This window comes from Coturnix japonica, chromosome 5 (genome assembly GCF_001577835.2).
Source record: "Coturnix japonica isolate 7356 chromosome 5, Coturnix japonica 2.1, whole genome shotgun sequence".
NCBI lineage: Eukaryota > Metazoa > Chordata > Aves > Galliformes > Phasianidae > Coturnix > Coturnix japonica.
Window position 1 is genome coordinate 35,053,041 of NC_029520.1, and position 19,279 is coordinate 35,072,319.

At 45.5% G+C, this 19,279-nt stretch overlaps 1 protein-coding gene across 3 annotated transcripts in view; it reads left to right on the forward strand.

Annotated features, from left to right (window-relative positions):
* ESRRB (estrogen related receptor beta) overlaps positions 1-19,279 on the forward strand; it is a 130,347-nt gene that overhangs the window by 36,293 nt on the left and 74,775 nt on the right. The window contains exon 1 of one of the 3 annotated variants that reach the window (XM_032444635.1): positions 3,884-3,958. The exons of 1 other annotated variant lie outside the window; for it this stretch is intronic. Coding sequence is in view for 1 of the 2 variants with exons in the window: in XM_015865111.2 (XP_015720597.1) it covers positions 18,650-18,699 (50 nt within the window). In the remaining variant the exon portion in view is untranslated. Of the gene's footprint in view, positions 1-3,883; positions 3,959-18,572; positions 18,700-19,279 lie in introns of those variants that run through there. One more of the 3 variants, XM_015865111.2, reaches the window with a different exon arrangement.

Sequence of the window (19,279 nt, forward strand, 5' to 3'; positions counted from 1 at the left end):
TTCTGATTGCATTAAAGTCTCCGTAATTCTCCCCTCATTAATGATTGGCATATTTTTACCTCTCACTAAAGGAGCTTGGAGGCAACTCCCGTGGGGCCCTGCTCGCCAAATGAAACAATTTCATCCTGCTCCAGAAACGCATTAAAAAGGGTTTGTCAGGATCTTATCGCTAGTTAGAGAAGGCTAATCAAATTACTTCTATTTATTAGCTGCTGCAGCAATGTGTCATTCCATCAAGTACAGGTACTGGGACAGACAGGGATTGCATGGAGAGCTCTGCGCATCCAGTGCTGCTGTCTTGTTATGCACGTTGTCTCTTGCCAAGGGGGGTGCAGGGCCAAGAGAAGCTGTGTGCTCCCTGGAACAGTACTTCTGCCACCATTCCCACTGGGATTTCTCTTCTCCTGCCCTTTCTTCACTCATTCTTTCCAGGGTTACCTTTGAGTCCATTGCTTCTGCATTTGTTTGACCTCTTCTTACTATTACTGATGATATTTTGCTATGGACTATTTATTTTGAGTTGCTTTGGGCTTTTTTTTCCCCCAAGTTTAACTCTGTTGTATTAAACCAGTCTGGGAATTATTTGTTCCATGATTTCCCTTTGGATGTGGGGACTTACAGGGAACAGTGGGGGGGGAGGATTGCAACAATTTGGAAAATCATATAAGCTTTGCTTACTGTTGGTTTCTTGGGTTGTTTTGTTTTGTTTCTTTTTTAGTTTTTCATGCAGTCTGGAATGGTGACGACAATTAGGAGGTTGCCAAAGAAAACAATAGTTGTGGGTTTTTTTTTATCATTATTATTATTATTTAAAATGAAATAGGTTCCAAGGACCTAGTTGGGACTCTGAGAAGAGCACCAGCTGTTGCTGGATTGACACTGATCACATGAGCAGTAGTGGTTTGTGGAAGTGTGAACTCAAATAAAAGCTCACACTTAGATTGATTCCACACATGGAACACATTTTCTGCTCAGGCAAAGTGCAATGTGCTGATAACCACATGCACCACTGTTCTTTGCATGGGTTCTTAATACCCAGGATGAGCATACCTCTCATGGGCTTGCTCAGATGGGATATGGGGGCAGGTGCCTGAGTTCACTTTTAAACTTCAGAAAATATAAAGCTACTTCTGTTCATTTACTATTTTTTCATCTTGAAACTGGGAATGATTTTACTGTTCATGTTTGGGATAAATGCAAGCATGTGAGCACAGCAGTGTGCATATGGTCTTGGCTTCATTCAGGGCAGATCAGTGCTGGTTTTCAGCACTTTGTAGTGTATGTACACACGTGCACCCTCTCTTTGCTTAGAAATGATGGAGCACACAGAGCTTTCACAGTATTCTGGTACTACATGTAATGATTTCTGAACCTTGGGCAGTAGGAGAGATGCAGATGCTCCAGCTGTCACAGCTCTGTGAACTCACTGCGTGATGTGATGTGAGTGGCTGCTAAGCTGCTGGGGTCCTGGGATCTGGTTCTGGGAGCGGCAGCATAGCAGGACGTTTGGGGCATTGCTGCCCTGTGCAGTGAGCCACAATCCAGAATCCTCATTATCCACACAGTTCAAAAGGCAGTCCTGAGTGATCCTTCACGTCCCACAAAAGGCTGTATCGATTGGTCTGTCGGAGCGTTTCCTGGGGTCCTTTATATCTCTCTGCCTCGTCGTCAGTAATGAAGAGGCCAAGCACGGGGAGAGTCAGCAGATTCCCAGCTGCTGGGATTTCTTCATCTTCTCATCAGGATTTTAATTAGACACGTCCGAGAGGGCAGCACTGTGTGAGGGCGGGCGGGAGCTTTATCAAACAGGCCACATCTTTAATTACTGTTTACTGACAGATAACAAGGGGGGGAGGGGGGTGGAGGTGGCAGCAGAGATGGTTGTTGGGGGAAGCAGGGAAGGACAGCAGTCCCCAGAGCCTGTGCTCTGCAAAGAAGGCCTTTACTAGGGATTGAGTGGAAAGTGTTCCCCTTCCCCAACCTGCCACTGTGAGAGAGGTTCCCTTTGTACCTTTCCTAGGAGGCAGGAGGTAGATCTAAAAGGTGTGAAGTGGTAAGGGTCAGAGATGCAAGGAATGGGAAGCAGATGTTTGGTTAGGGAAGAATGAGGTAACTGTTTCCTCTGAGCTGCCAGAATCCTCAGCTGAGCTGTCCTGTGCCTTCCCAGGCATTGGCAGCCCTGTGGGTTTTCTGACACTGCACAGTAGGCAGCAAAATCATTTCCTTTTTTCTATTTGGAATTAGCAGCCCCTCTGCCATTGCTGTTTTGTGCAGAACTCGTCTCCTTCTGTCTTTGTGTGTCCTCAGCACTGGTGGCATAGGAGCACAGCTGGCTTTCTCTTGGTACCCACAGCCTTCCAGTGCTCTGAGCAGAACAAAATCTGGAGGATGTGCTTGGGATCAGCAAGGACTCTGTAATTGGACTGTTGTTCTTTCATTTTGCTACGCAGTAGCGAGCAGATTATAGAGCCCACATGTTATGGATTTCCTGTCATCCCTCATGAATCAAGCTCCGCTGTCTTATTTACTGTCGGCCAAAGCCTGTGAATAACATCACCAAGGGATACACTCTCACGCGGTTGTGCAAACACAGTACAAAGCAGTTGCATGTGCCTTTGAGCTGTCAGTTCGCCTCCCTCAATACAACCTCTTAGCAGGGCTGTGTGGTAGGAAGGGCCTTCCTCTCCACGCAGGATGGCTCCTGGTCTCCCTGGGAGCTCACAGTCAGTAACACTGAAGGCAAACTTCAGTAATCTCAATAATGTAAAGTTTGAAAATGCATAACTTGATGATATTGCTCCTCATGATTCTAGACATCCCATATGCTTTCTCTCCTGCATGTACTAAGGATGTGGAATTCCAGTTTCTGGGGAGCTGTTTGATGTGAAATCTGGCAGCTCTGCATGGCTTGCCAGTGTAATAGGCTTGGTTTTGTCCTGGGCACAGCACAGAAAGGCAGGACCAGGATCACAGCCATCAGCCCCATCAAAGAGGTCTGCTCAGAAATTTTGTTTCTCTGTCTAGTAGTGTAGTGATTGTAACAGGCGATAGCTTCAATTTATCAGATATTTTCTTAAGTTTCCCAAATTTCAGCATTAGATTTTGAAAGTGTGCGAGAAACTGAATCCAATTAACTACAGTGAGACGTGACTACTGAGATAGCTTGGGTCCACTGGAAGTGAAAGTAAGGTTGCCAGCCTGCTAACTGTTCCTGGCTGTAGGTCTTTGCAAAATGCTTGGCCTTCCAAGTGATAAGGTTGGAGACCTGGAGAAATGAAGTCAGAGGAACTGTGATGCTATTTTGTTTCTGTTGGGCAGGTTAATATTTCTGTTGTGGAAATTTAGCTATTAGACAAGGTCTGGGGAATGTGTCTTCAAATTCTAAGAGGCTTTATCTAAGAGGAAGCAATTAAACTGCTTGCAGTGTGCGTTGTTGATAGCGCTGGAAGTAAATGGGCTTTGGATACAATGTAGGAACTTTCAGTTCTATCTTAGAAACATCACATTAGCAACAGTACAGAAGCAGTAGAACAGACTGGCTGACAAGGGCTGAGTTTTTCAGGGCAGGGTGGAAAAGCATCTGTCAACATAGTGTTGCTACATCTGATCCTCTATAGAGACAGAAAGATGCTGCAACCAGATGATGTGGTTCTTGCCTTATCTTCTGTGACTTTAAATTGTGTGTGATCTTGTGGCCAGTTGATGTGGGCCTGAAATGGGTGCAGGTGTGTATGCTGAGTCATAGCCTGAAACACTAATTGAGCACCTGGGAAAAGGACCTGGTTAGCCCTTGGAGCACAGGTGAAGGCAATTCAGCTGTGTGACTGGAAGGGGTGGAGCCTGGCTGCACCTCTCTTAGACCTCATTTCAGGGCTGATCCCTACTGGGGAAGGATCTCTTTCTGGAGATCCCTCTTTGGTGAAGCTTTCTCCTGTGAACCTGGAATCTTCTGATATGGGTGAGCAACTTTCTTCTCTTCCTTTATAGTGCTTTCTATTGCACTGGTCCTTCTGTTGTCACACTTTTGTTGTAATGTTTTTCCCACTGTATTGATCTGTCCAATTGCTACAGGGTGCATATATCATCAAATAAGCTTTAGCACCTGTAAGCTACCAGGGGTAGTGTACCTAGAAGTGCAAGAGCTCTGCTTAAGCAACTTAATTTTTATCTTCAGTGTACTGATATGTACAACGAAGTCTACTAGCGTGGTTTTATTTTTTTCTACTAATGCTCCCTGTAAAATTTAGTTTCAGTTATTCATATCACTGCTTAACTTTAGTGGTTGCTTCATGCTTTTCTGTATCTGTGATAGGTTGGTTATGGAGAACTTTTTGTCATAAATAGCAAATCCTTAAAAAAAAAAAAAAGAAAGAAAGAAACAGCAGGGATAATTGTGTGATTTTTGCTAATGCCTTATTTCTGTTTTAAGACAAATCAAGACTATTTCTCCCTGTTAAGCTCTAAAACTGCTTGTGTTCCGGAGCCAACCTGTGGGGACAGGCTGTCTTGAGAGTGAGGAGATCTCAGACTGAGGGGGAACGGTATTTGGAGAGTTGAGATGAGAGTAAAGGGAAGGGATAGGGTGAGGAAGCAAAGACAGAGATGGGAGTGGGCTGTGGTGTAGAAGTCAAGAGAAGTAACACGGATTAAATGGACAGAAGAGCCTCTGACTCATTAATCCTCAGAGGTGGTCAATGTCTGAAATTCACTCAGTATTTAGCGTTGCTCATGTTGGTATTAACAGAGGAGGGTGATCTACTCTTGCAGCCCATTAACTCCATTACTTTGTTTATAGTGGTCTGCATGATGGGCCAGTCTTTTTGGATAACCCACAAAGGTGTCACTGTGGCACTTCATGAGGTAATTTGTTTGCAGCAGAAGAAACAGCAAACCATGAAAAGGGCAGCATAAAGGATACTAACACAGGAACTGGACACTTGAGAAAGGTCAGTTATAATCTGTGTGCGCTTCTGTCAACCTGATGGTGCATCTTACGCAACTTAGGTGTTAGCTATGTAACTCTGCTATTTCTTCCTCTGGACCCCTGCCTCATTCACTGCATGTGACAGACCACCAGCTCTGAGAGAAATCAGAATTGCAGAGAGAGAGACTGTCTGTAGGACCTCATCTCATTTGTCAGCTGTGTAGCGAGTGAGACAAGGGATGATGGGAGGGAAAGGGAAGCTTTTATTGGTGAGGAAGTTAAATTCTGATCTGACAATTTACTTTTTCGCTCGCCATTTCTGTATGATAGTTTTCAAGCTTTTGAAGTAACTGTTGTGTCAGTGGGTGTTTAATTGTGTGCTCCTTATTTTATCGCAGACCATTTTGATCCTAAAGGACCCACTTTACAGAAGCATTGAGTGCTTATAGCTGTGAATGAAGTAAATGGGAATCCGCAGACACAGCACTATGCAAACACAGTCAGCCTGTTAGTCTTAGAATGGGTACCCAGAATTAGCAAATATCTTTCACCATTGTTCTCAGTCATTGACCCATAAAATAGGAGTAAAAATACTCCCTACTTTTGTAAGAGTGTATGAAAATAAATGATCTTGGATGGTGAAGCTCTTGGTCAGTGTAATGATAAGCCAGAGGAGGATTCTTTGGCTGATTTCTGTCTGCACTTTGATGCCTCTCTCAAGGATGGCTGGTGTCAGTTGACCAGTCGATGACTTGAAAAACGCTTGTTCCAATGTGTACAGCAGGTAGTGATTCATTCTGGAAGTGCAGTAAGCCTTCAAACTAATAGACACATCTTCATATGTGTGAGAGACTGAATGCAAGTCCCTTGTGCAGTGGTTTAACTGTTTTGTCAGACCAATGTATGGTTTAAGGAGAACAGAACAAAAAGTAATGCCAGGGTACCTGAGAGCAGGAGCTCTTAGAAATCCCTGCAGGCAGGGCCTGGAACTGCTGGTAAGAAGAGAAAGAGAAGTTTAGGAAAATAACAAGAAAAAACAACAACAATCTGTTCTGGTGGTGTTCAGACTGCAAAATGCAGCATGTGTTCTGGGTGGGAGCCATCAATGAGAGCTGGTTTCTCCATTGTATATACAGACCTGAACTATCAAAGTAAGTTGGAGCTGGGACTAATGGAAGTTATTCCAGGCATGTTAGCAAAGCTATTCTGTTTTACATAGGCACCTGGTTTTACTTGGCATGATTTAAACCCTTTTCTCTGAATATCAGTGTGCAACATGACCATTATAATTTAATTCTAACTGCTCTGGGGTTCTATGCAGAAGAGAAACTGAAGCATAAGGCTTCCGTGTGTTCCGGGAGCGTTGCTTCTGTGTTTGTTATGTGAGTCACAAGGATCTGCTGCATGGCAGTGAATGGAGGAAGAGGTGCTGTGGGGGCCCTGGTTTGCAAAACATTTGTTGCATTGACAAAACCAGGCAGCGCTAGTGCCTAAAAACTTGGGTATAACTGTTTTGTAAACATAATTACGAGGCATCTTTGCACACCAAGTATGTTGCCTTCTGGAAACTGCTTAGGACAGAGCAGGGGGAAATGAGCCTGGAAAAAAAAAGAACAACAAAAAAAGAACAAAGCTGATGCTCCTTTCCCCGCTGTGGCTGTGCAGGTGTAAGGTCAGGCTTAGGCACTGCTAAAGAACTGCATGTGCCCAGATGGTGCGATCCTGACTGTGTGCAGGGGCAGGCAAGCTGCATTCTCATTCTTCACAGGCTTGTCAAGCAGAAAATGTTTATCTGTGGCTCCGGATCTGGGATTTTGGAGAAAAGACTAAAAGTGATTTAATCTCCAGCGTGGAAAAAATCACATGGCTGAGCAGAACACAGAGGACAGATGTAACAAAGATGTGACCTTGCCCGGACAGGATGGATAGGAAAAGAGAGATATAGGATAAGATTCATTAATTATTATTTATTATTAATCTTTAATTCTTCCCTTGCTCGGATTCCAAGACTGTTAAAAGAAAATGCTCCTCTAGCTGTCTGGGTGAATCTGACATTAACTCTGTCTTCGAGATGGGGAGCACCCTCTGGCGGTTGAGGATAATCTGACATTTCCTGGGATTGACACTCATCAGCCCAGCAAGCTCCTGCCGTTAAATTCAGTAAGTGGCAGGGACTGGCTTTCTGTCATTGCTGGGATGGGTGTTTATGGTACAAATGCTTTCTCTGACTTTTCGACCCAGGAATTCAAGCTGAGCCCTCGGGAAGCCTTTTTGCTCTGTGCGAACGGTGCAAGGTGTGTGTGTGCTGTCTCTCCCCACTGTCAGGCAGAAGTTCTTGTCCAGCCTCATCCTGCTTATTCATAGGCAGGCAAAGCAGTCCAAAAGCCAGCCCAGGGCATGCTGTTCCCTCAGTCTCTCCTCTTGAGCTGTATCCCCAAAAGTTCAGATCTTACATCCAAAGCTCTCCTCAGTTTAACTTGGCTGTTTTTGCTCTGTCTAGGTACTAAAGCCAGCACAGTACAGTTCATTGCAGGGAGCACAGCAATTCAGCTCAGGCTTCCCTTCTCCTTCCCTAAGTGGATTAACAGGCTGAAGGGATCTACTCTGCCTGACTCAATCTTCATTATCTAACATGTTTCACCAGCCGCAGTCACATCCTGGGTTGGAGAGCTGTTTGACAGGAGTGGGTTCTGGCCCCAGCGTTATGTAAATGCTGCTGTGTCTTCTGAGAGGGTTTTCTTGACAGCATGTCTCTGTGAGCTACCCTGGGAAGTAGGGACATGGGGCAGGAGTGCTGCAAGGTATGCATCCTTGCTGTATGCAGTGCTTGTTTTACAGTAACTAATTTGCATTCTCTGCTGACAGGGAGTTCTGAGCCCCTGTGAAACAAAGGTGCTGTACAAATATCTGAAAACATTCTGGAGATGCACCAACACATTTTTTTTCCCCTGTATTTTCCTACTAACAGGATCTTGAGTATTCTTGATTGTCCTTGAAACTTTTTTTTAGCTGGCTATCACTTCTGGATTCCCCTTCTTGGGTAATGAGGTAACAAGCTGCATGCTAGAAACTGACCACAGCTCTGCCCCTTCTGTGCTGCTTTGCAGTAGTCATTTTACAAGTGCTGCTGCTTCCACTGTTCAGGAATCTTTTCTATGTGAGGGAACAGTGTACTCCTAAGTTGTGTTAGTTTTAAAACAAACCATTCAAACTACTGAACATCCAAATCATGTATGCTCTGTTGCCAACATGAGGCTTCCTTATTAGGTACCTAAATGGGTTTAATTTCAATAGTAACAAGAGTCTTCTGCACTGGGTTAAGTTAACCTATTTAAAGTTGTTATACTGCAGAAGCATCCTCATGCAAAGAAAGCCTGCCAGGAGGGGAGGTGAACAAATATCAATGTCGTTGGGGGAATTCTATGCTTGGTAGTAAGAGGTGAAGCCACCTGTATGGAAAGAAGCCTGAGTGTGCCCTTCAGTGGGAAGGAGAGGCCTCCTTGCAGTCAAATGCATATCAATGGGTGGAGATTAAGCCTTGTACTTCTGCAAAATTGAGACTGCGAAGGCACAGAGCACCCTACAGAAATTATTGTGACAGAAAGATCTCAATGGGAAGAGTTTCACAAGGAAGCAAATGTTCTCCTTATGTGCTTATAACCTGGCATTTGCAGCTGGGGAATTTGGTGCGAGAGCTCTGGGTCTACTGTGTTCCATCTCCCTTGGGGATGCAAGCTTCTCTAGAGCAGTTTCCCATTAGGATTAAGTAGCTCTCAGAACACTGTTAGACATTCTTCCCAAAATGAAGAAGATTGTATAAACCCTCAAAATGTAACCTGTCTCTGAATGCGCTGCAAAGGAAGTTCTCTTTGAAAGGCCAAATAGTACCCATTTTGTTGAAATAGGATCATTTTAATATTGCCCTTTGGAGGAACACAGGCTGGGACAACAAACCTCTTTTCTTCTGTTTTATGTATTTATCAGAAATCATGTTTTATGTGAGGAGAGGAAGACTGAGAAGTCTGAGAGTGAGTAACTTGCTGAAACTCTCACTGTGTGCGTAAGTGATGTTAAGACTCCTTGGATCACTGATCTTACCTTTTCAAAGGCTTTCCAAACCAGTCCAAGGATTCAGGAGGTACCTCACTGCCACAGCTGGCTTTGTAGTAGCTTTAGCAGCACAATATGAAGTACTGGTTTGAGACAGGAAGTGAGAGAGAAAATTACTGCTAGGGAGTAATGCAAGATATACCAGGAGAGAAGTAGCAGGAAAAAACTGGGAATGCTGAAAAAATGTCTAAAGCAGTAGTTCACTGTCAGCTCCTTTTCATCTTAATCTCGGGCATCTCATCAGTAATGAATAGCAGGAAGACATGAATTGACATAACGTTAGGCTGTGCCACTCATACAAGTTTCAGCTGCCATCAGTGATGCTTTCTGAAACATTTCTGCAGCACTTTTCAGCAGGAAATTCAGGTGGTGTTTGATAGTTTCAAGCCCTGATTTCCCTTTGTGGCTCTCTGACCAAGATCAGAAGATAGCTGCCAGATGTGTCTGACTGTTTCTGCAGCACTTTTTCAGTCAGTACTGGAAGATTGGTTCTGAATAATGAAGGGAATCTTATTGCTTTAGAGAGTAAGACCTCTTCATCCTCCAGTTTAAGGAAACAATAAGGAACTATATCAGAAAACACTGTACAGTACCTTGAAAAAGAATTCTCTATTTAGTTTTCCATGCTGACTCTCTCAATTCAGTTATTTCCTCCTCTATAATCTGCTGGTCTGTGTTTAGGATCTTTCACTGAGCTGCAGATACAGCCTAGGCTGATGTGCTTTTTGTGCAGTCGGGATCTGGTTGCTTGTAACTTCAGGGTTAGTCTATCAGCTGTGGATTAAATTGAGGGTGTCTATTGGGATTTTCAGGTCTTGGTTTTCTCATTGGAGGTCCTTCCCTCAGACATGTCTGTTAAGCACTCACTGAGTCCCTTGAGACACTTGATCTGTGTTTAAAGGGAAGCAGCTGAACCACAAGAAAAGAGAAACAGAAGTGCCTATATACTCAAGCACTGTTGCTCTGAAGGGATCTTACTGAAAGCTCTGCAGAGTTTGCATGGCATGGGGTGCCAGGGGCTCTGTGTGTCAGCAGAGACCTGTGTGATTATGCTCTTTCTGGCCTTTCCTGCTCTGGGAGATGGTTGATGTCTCCTGGATGCTCCGGACATGAATTGTGTTTAGCTCTCCTGAGACCCAGGCCGGGAGAACCTCAGTAGGATTCCAAGCAGCATCCTGCTCCCTACTTCTCTTAACGCTTCCCCAGCGGATACACCTGCCCAGGGAGAACAGGAACTCCATAAATAAATAATCCCCTCTGTCTCTCCTGATCAGCCCAAGCAGCTGTGATTGCTCCTGAATGCCTGGGTTACTTTCTTCTTAATGGCTTTTAAACCAATTTCACCCTCATCTGATGACCCAGCTTCTCCTCTGATTTTTTGAAAGAACACTTTCTTCTTTTAGAGAGCAGATTTTGGGGGGTGTTTAGGCTGTGCCAAGAGTTGTAGGTGAGGTGATATGGTAGCACTGCATATAAAGCTACAGTATATTGTCTCCAGTGTGCTGCCCATAGCTTATTCTGACAAACCTCTATGGGGCATCTCCCCAGGTATTGCAGCTGGCATCAACTCTTGTTTGAGATCACTGGGCATGTGCTATGCTCATGGATGCCTCACAAATAGGAGTATAATAACCCAGCAGCACTCTAAGTATACTGTAATTTTGGATACGCTTTATTGTTGAAAGTAAGCTTGCGCAAGTACTGTGCAAAAAAGAAATAGTTGTCCTTATGTAGCAAGTACTCTGTGTGATTCTGGGCTCCATGATATCAAAGTGATGTTGAGATGCTTAAAGTGTCTGGAAGACAGCAACAAAGCTGGTAAAAGGGCAGGAAGGCATGCCCTGTCACTGGGCTTGTTGAGTCTGAAGAAAAAGAGACCTCATTGCTCACAGCGACTTCTGTAGGAGAGGGAGGTGCTGGGCTCTGCTCCCTCATCACTGATAGCAAGACATGCAGAATGGCATAAAGGTGTTCCAGAGTAGGTTCAGACTGGACATTAGAAAGAATGTTCAGGTGGTCAAACATTAGAGCAGGCTTTCTGAAGAGGTGGTTAATGCCCTGTGCCTGTCTGTGTTCAAAAAAAAAAAAGTAGATAATGCCCTTAATAATCTGCTTTAGCTTTTGGTCAGCCCTGAAGTACTAAAGCAGTTGTGCTTGCTGATCTTTGTGTGTCCCTTCCTAGTGAACTTTCCCATTCTTTTCTACTGAACGTCTGTTCATTTCTCCCCAGAGAGTAGGAAAAAGCCTGGGAGCAAAAATCTGGAATGCAGTTTCTTGGTTATCTGTTCACCTGATCTGCAGAATATCAGTACTGGGCATTTGACAGCTGGTTAAATAAGTGGAGCTTACACTGGTGGTCTTGTACTTTGTGTATATGGGATGTAGTAGCTTTAAAAAAAAAAGTTGTCACTGTGTACCAAGTATGTAATCAAACCTAAAGGTGCTTGGAATAGAGCCCTGTACAAACCTGAGGATATTTATTGCTCCTCTGATGGGTGTCGCCTAGGAATGTCTATGCAAAAGCATTTTATATTTCTGGAAGTATTAGTACTGCCTCTGCAAGCAGAATATGTGCTGGGCAGTAGGACATGCAAGGCCTGTTCTGTATAGCCTTATGCTGGTGGTGAGGTGTCTGGCATATACTAGCAAGGCCTTGTGCAGTGTTGCAAGTCACTGATGCTTTCCCATGGTGCTTGATTAACCAGTTCGTTTCTCCTCATGAAATGAATGAGCCCCTAGATACCCCTAGGTTTAAGAAAGAGGAGTGCTGGCCCCAGTCTGTATGGTTTCCAGAAGGAACCTGGTAACAACCACCTCTGGAACTTATGTCTTGGTATGAAGCCTACCCTTTGCTGAGTTGCTAACCACACAAGTTATGAAATATTGCTACATGCTGATAAGCAAAGTCTAGAAGATGAATTAAGTTCTACTGATTTCAGCTGGCTGTAAATATTTAATGGAAGCTCAGTATGTTCAAGAGAGGAGCAAAGAGGTGGACACTGGTAGTCCCTGATCACTACAATACAAGTGCTCAAGAGATGAGTGAAAGACCAAAACTGAATTTCTCTTTGTAAGCACAGTGGAGACCAAGGGGATCTGTTGCTAGGAAGCTGTAGCACCAAAGTCACCCTCAGACCACATGGGACTGAGATTTGAGTTTGCCTTAACAATGATTCTGAAAAGTAATTTTCTATAATGCTGCCACAAGAATGGCAGAGCTGGCAATGGAGAAAGGATGAAGGCATATTTGCTGAAATACACTGATGCGTGCTCAAGTCCATCAGGAGATGGCTTTATTGCAGTCCACAACTTCCTCTGTGACTGAATCTCTGAGAAACTTGGAAGTCACCTCAATAGGACCTTTACAAAGACATCTAGGGACTTGTATTTCCACACACAAGAGCGAGTGCTATCTTTTGAAGTGCACAGGGCTGCTTAGCAAAGCAGGGCCTCTCCTTACCTTTGCATAGAGAACCTTTCTTTCTGGTAATCAGCATGCATCTCTTTTTGACTGCTACCCTCTTGATCTTATGTGTGTGTACATCACAGAGCTAAAGAAGACAAGTTCACGTGGTCTTGAGTAGCCTTGTCACTCTTAAATGATGTTTAGGCATATGTGGTATAGGTAAGAATTGGTTTTCTGTTTCTTTTTCAGTTTCTTGTTTGAAAAAGTGTGTGTAACTGTGATCATTCCTGGTCTGAAGGCATAGTTGATGAATATTAATAGCTTGTTGACAAAAGCAGTAATTTCATAGCATGCACTTCACTGCAAGTACCTGAATGAGGTGTGAGGACTCTGAAGTTAAAAGTATATTAAGCTTGGGATACTGTCTGTTGGCAAAGCAGTCTGATGAAATAAGAGCTGAGGGTGTGATGGATCATTACCAATTTGCTTCTGATGAGAAAGTGAAATACTTGTTGTATAAGTAATAAATACACTCGAGACAGAGTTGTGAAAAAAAAAAAATCTATATTGTTCAAACACAGAAGTTGTACATAACAGATCTTTGGAGTGGAGGTGTACTTAACTGATCCAAAGCAGAGAGGTCTTGTTGTAGTTATCACACTTCTAATACAGCTGTCAAAGGAAACTGGCCTTTGGCATTCCTGGCTTTAGGCAAAACCTGCATCTCCTTAATGTTAGAAACTGGAGTGTTCTGGGACCGGAGGACCAGTAAGGCAGATGATCATATGATAATCTCTGCTTTTTTTTCCAGATTGTTTTCCATCAGATTTTCTAGGGTCACTTGAGAATTGCAGGTTTGTCTTGCTGTTAAATGTTTCTATGCAGATCCCTTGTCACTGAGCCCTTCTGTATTTGGCCTGGTTGATCATGTGAAGTCAGTGTCTTCTGATGTGGTCATCAGGCTAGGTGGAAGTTCTGGCTGGGAAAAGAAAGCCTTTAATCCTTGTTCTCTTCATCTCACATACTCTGGATGGAAACTTTCCACTAGTTTGCTTTATAACTGCCTACATCACTTCCCAAAAGGACTGTGTTAACTTTTGGTTATCAAAAATTTTGGAAGCCATGTGTTCCCTCCCTGCTCCTGGTATTATGCAAGCAAATAGCCCAACTGCTGTCCTATGGGCACCTGGAATTATGGGTGTAGAAGGGTTCATTTTTTCTTTGCTGCAATTTGGATGGAGTCCCGGAAACAGCTAGTAGATGATGTGTAGCTGTCAATATGAATAAAACCACTTTCCTGTCAATGTCTTGCTTATATTCTGCTTAGCCAAGGTAGTCCAGCTGAGGGTCACAGTAATACACATCACAGGATGCAGATCAGCAACAGGTCAAAATCTGTAGCTTGGATGCAGGTCATCCAAGACTGCAAGATCAACCTACCTCTGTAATTACTTGTCTCTTTTGAGGAAGGTTGCTGACTGCTTAGTTAAACAAGAGCGAGCTGAACTCTGACCAAAGGAGCAGGTTGACAAAACATGCAGTTAGATAAGTTGCATTGTTTTTAAGAAGGGAGGTTAGAAGTCCATATCAAATACATAAGCAAACTAATGATGCAAGAAAGCATAAGATACATATGCAGACTTACACTAAGGTGCAGGTTTGCTCAAGTTGATCTTGGGCAAGTCAGCCTCTATGATATAATTTGACAGTCTAAAGGTTGAGAATTACAACAAATGTTTCAGAGACTAGATAATGCTTGAAGCATGTTTAAGGATGTGCAGATGAACAGTTATTTAAATGAAATCTATTTCCTGTTTAAATAGACGCTGAGCTCTAGCAGTGATGATGGTGATGTCTTTTAGATTGAGCATATCGTTCATAAAGCCATAAGGAATGTTTTGGGGAAAACAAAAATCAATACGGAGTTCAGTAGAGAATGACAAATTGCCTTTGGAGACGGTGAACTGTTTTGTTGAAGTGTAGTAAGGGAAGGTTGAATAGAGCCCTCAGATAAAGAAGTCTGTCTTGTCCTCAGGGAAAAAGTCCTGATCTGGGATGGGAAAAAAAAAAAAGCAAGGGGATATATGCGAAGAGTAGCAAGTGCCCACTGGTGATTAGGCATCTGTGCTCGGAGAACCCAAGTTTCTCTTCATGGTTACAAGCTTTACAAAGTAGAGGGTTGAGGGCATGCGACATGGTGACTTAAGCTGTGCTATTGGCCTCTGTAGTGTGAAAGGGTTGTCTTCTAAATTCATCCCAATGTAACTGTTGCAACCCAAGTGTAACTTTTGATCCTTTAAATGAGATGGGGTCTGGGAAAAGCCACTGGTTGTTGAGATTTCTCTTTACCCAGCAGACAAAGCAGGACCAGGTATACACAAATGTGTTTTGCTCAGCTTAGCTCTCCTAAGAAGGTATGGTTTTTGCCCTGTGCAACACCTCATTAACTTCCTTATGAGAATAAAAGAATGGGGCCTTCATAAAAGGGAAAAAAACAAAAACAAAAAAGTGCCCCCCCCCCCCCCCCCCTTCAAAGCAGATATTATCTTCTGCTGTATTTTTCTTATTCACGAAAAACTAACCTTATCACCAAGTGAAATCAGGTTTGTTTGGCAAAGATCTGTAGGCTGCTTTCTGTATTAGTCCAAATGAAACTTCTGTCAGTCTATCAGTCATCTTCCTGGAAAGCTGATCGTTAATTCATGATAAAAGTTTTAAAAAGGTAAAAAGTTTATCCATTGCAAATTGCTTAGTCATTAAAGGATGGGAGAAAGCTTCTCAAGAAATTCTTAATCCATCATCTCTTGGAAGAGCCAGCATAAGAACAAAAGGCATCTTTTTGGGGAAGGGGCGATTGAGTATCTCAAAGAAGTATTGCTGGAGCTCCATCTTCAAGGTAACTGTGCTGTCTTCTAAGTTAACTCATGGAAAGTCATTGCTCCACGTTGGGGTCAGGTGAGAGAACTGGGGACTTTCAAATCCAGTGGCTGCCTTATGATGATTAATTCAACAAGTAGCATTTAGCTGAGGTGTGCTCTGTTCATAGGCTGCAAACCAAGCTGGCCGGAGTGTTCCTGCCCCACTGGAAGGAGAGCAGCACTTGCAAGGTAGGATTCAGGCAGGCCAGTGAGGGCTGTGCTTATAGGACAAGCTGGCTTTGCTGTTGCATGTGTTCTACCTTGTGTTTACTAGACTGAGGCTTTTGAATCTGACAGCCAAATCTTAGTCTTTCTAAACTTGTTCTGGCACATTCTTACAACACATGAATTGGAAGAAGGACCATCTCAAAATCAGTGTTTCCTTTAATCTTTGAAGGGAGTTTAGCTAAAGCTGTGAGAAGAGCTCAGCGAGAATGGTGTGCAGAGGGGATGAAACAGAGAGAGATGGGGCCTTCTGAAATTGCCAGATCAGCCCTCAGAACTCTTGTCCCATTCCTTAGGGGAGTTTGCAGATCAGGCCCAGGCAGAAGCTGTTCCTTTATAGCTTTGAGAGAAAAGAAGCTGTGGCTCTGCTCAGCCCCTCCTGAGGTGGGGGAAGCTCCATTTGTTCACTTGCAATGGATCAGGAGAGATTAATGTTACATTTCTGCACCACTTTGTAAATACCCACCTTACCCAGGCAGTTCTGTCAGCAGCAGCCCATTTCCAGAGTACAAACCCACCATTGTACGGCTGATATCAGCTAATTTGGCCCTATGGACCTCGTGCCAAGTGATCACATGGCTCCCTGCTTGCCTCACCTCAGCCTGGTTAAAACTTAAAGTGAAAAATTAAAACATCAGCTATTGAGAGAGCAGCACCTGCCTGCCAGGACATCCCCACTCTGCTTTCCTGTTCACAGAGAGGCTGCAGCAGATCTAACTCTGCAAAGACAGTATGCAGACAGCGAGCATCTTTCCAGAGACAAATGCTTTCAGTCAAAATCAGCTCACTGCAAACACCCCGACTGCTCTTGAACCCTGCCTTGACCATGTGTGCCTCCTCCAGCATCCTTTGCTATGTCAAGGAATCCTCTTCATGGGGTAATTGGGTCATCAGCAGGTCCCCATGAGCTCAGATCCCTGCAGGAAATGCACTGGTGCTTGTTTCCTCCTTGTCTCTGGTTGCATTAGGGTTCTTCAGTGTGTTTGGTGAGATCCCTTCCTTGTAATCCTGAGCACTGCTACAGTTGCCCCCGAGCCCTTGTCTTCAGACTTACTGGCAATCAAAGCATTTTAGAATTTTCACTGTGCCGATGTGTCACTTATGAGTACAGAGGTGTATGTGTGTACAGTTCCTTTTCCTTTAACTCTGCTTCCAGGAAAGATGTATATTCTGAACTTTGTGTCACCTGCAACACTCAGGTAAGCAGATTTGGCTCTACTTTTAAAACTGTGGATGAGACTCTGCTGTCTCCTGTTTTCTAAGCTGTTTTCAGTGGCTTCTTCACGCGCCTTGTATTAAGGAAAACTGATCAGAGCCCCACAGCTTGTCCCCGCGCAGTCAGGGGACACAGCAGGACCTGCCACAAGTCTCTGTGGTGTTTTTGTTGCATATTCCATAGTGGTTAAGATCTCTAGTAGAGAATCTGCTGAGAAAGTTGGGCTGCCTTCAGTAAAGGAGGGGTTTGGGGTGAATTTGATTATTCCTCTTTTTCTGAATATGGTCTGCTTCCTGAGATGGCTTCACCTAAGATTTTCTTACAATATAGTGGTCCAGCTGTAAACATGGCAATAAACACTGTGTTTCCCTCTTTTGCTGTATAGACCCTCCCATCTGGAAAGTTCTCAAGGATCTTTGCTTCTCCTGCTGTGCTACACTCTTGTCTCAAAATAGACTCTGTGCCTTGTATTAAGGAGTATCCTTAATGCTCCAACTTTTTTATTTTCCTGACACAGGAAAGTGAAGATTTATCCAGTTGTGTTTATTTCCCTTTTAGAAAAGCCTCTGTTTCTGGTTTGTGGGTGAAGGTTATTTTAGTATATTTGAGCATCAGACACGTAAGTGTGAAGTAGAGGTGTAGGAGAAGGACGTGGAAGGTTTGACTTTGGAAGTCAGAGTGCTGGTAGCAGTGACCGAAGTGACCCTGCAGGGTACCTCCATGTGAGACGGGCTTCCAGGACAAAGCTGTGGGCATGGAGCTGAGGTTTGTGTGCTTGTATGTGGAGGATTTTTCAGCTGGGAACTGTCTGCTGCCCTAGGAAGGCAGTGAGGTTGCATGGGTGTGCAAACGTGTGTGGGGATTGTGAAAGCCCCGTGACAGGGCAGCTGGTGTATACACAGCACTTAGAAGTCTTTCATGAGGATTATTTTGTGCTGGTTTTGATTGTGAGCATTTCTGAGGGTCTGTACCTACAGGCGCGTGTGTGGTAATACATGCTTTTATCCCAAACGTCCGATTCTGGTGTCAGTGCCAGGGTTTATTCCAGCACGCTCTCAGGCTGCACTGAAGCGACATCCGATCGGTGCTGCTTTGAAACCGGGATCGGGCGCTCGTGTGCTGAGGATGCGGGGCTGTGCGGGCAGCTGTCAGCGCAGCGAGCATCGGCCTGTGCGTGCGGAGCCGGGCCGGTGCGACCGGCCGTGTGCGCTGCTGCCCGCGGGGGGCGCGCCCAAGGGAGGAACTGCGCCCGGGGCTCCGCTAAGCGGGGTTTCCCCTGACCCTAAACTCTGCGGCCTCCGCTCCCGGAGGGTGCGGGACACACGAGCCGCGCGTGCCGCCGCTGCGCCGCATCCCGTGCCGGGGCCGGGCGGCGGGCTGTCATTGCCCGGCCCGGGGCCGCCCGCGGGAACGCTGCGCCCGCGAGGCCGGAGCGGGGCCCCCCCCGGCCGTGCCTCCCCCAGCCGCGCTCCAAGCCCAGCCCCCGCGCGGGAGCCAATCGCCGCTCGTCCGTCTCCATCCATCTCCCGGTGTTAAAGCTACAGCGGGGCTCGGGGCGGCGAAATCCCCCGTGGCTGGGTCCTGCGCGCCGCCCGCCTCCCGCCGCTGCCAGTGTCCGGGCGCGGAGCGGAGCGCGGCGGAGCTGCCGGCCCGGCCCGTCCGCCTGTGTCCTGCCGCCGGGCTCGGCCGGTTTCCTGCTGCGGCTCCACGCCCGGCGCCCGAGTTGTCCTCTTGTTGTTTCCCTTTTTTCTTTCTTTTATTTCTCTCCTTTTTTTTTTTTTTTTTCTTTCTTCTTTTTATTTTTTCCCCCCTCTTCATCTCCTCCAACCGGGAATGCTCAAAGTGGACTGATGGACATTTCCGAGCTGTGCATCTCTGACCCGCTCGGCTACCACAACCAGTGAGTGCGTCGCGTTGTGTCGCGCCGGGACCGGGCGAGCCGCGGGCGGGCACCGGCAGCGCTGCCAATGGGACGGGACGGGGCCGTGACCCGGTGCGCCTCTGCCTCGCCGCGGGGGTAGAACGGGGAGGGTGCGAGCAGGTGCCGTGGGGCAGCGCCGGGAGTCGGTGCGCGGGGCCGACGCTTTATTTCTCCGTAACTTCTCCCTCTAACGCTTCATCTCCTAGGAACGGGCTGACGCTGAGCGCTGGCACTCCAGGCTGCGCAGTTGTACTTCCCGTCGGTGTTAGGATTTTTATTACGTGGGTTCTCAGGCGTCTGTAAGGAGATACGTGTTCAGTTACAGAAAGTAGATTTGTTAAAATACCGTTGCGATTTTTTAATTTTATTTTTTAAATATATCGTTGTAACAAAACTCGTATTTTGACCCGAAATCCGCTTCGGGAAAGGAGTTTCCCACAGTTCGCTCTGCGGGGTGCCTGCCCGGGGCGGCGGGGGGGGAGCAGAGCAGCCGGGTTGGCGGCAGCATCCCGAGCCGGGACCGCCGGCAGCTCCCTCCGCACCTGCCGCTGCTCTTTGT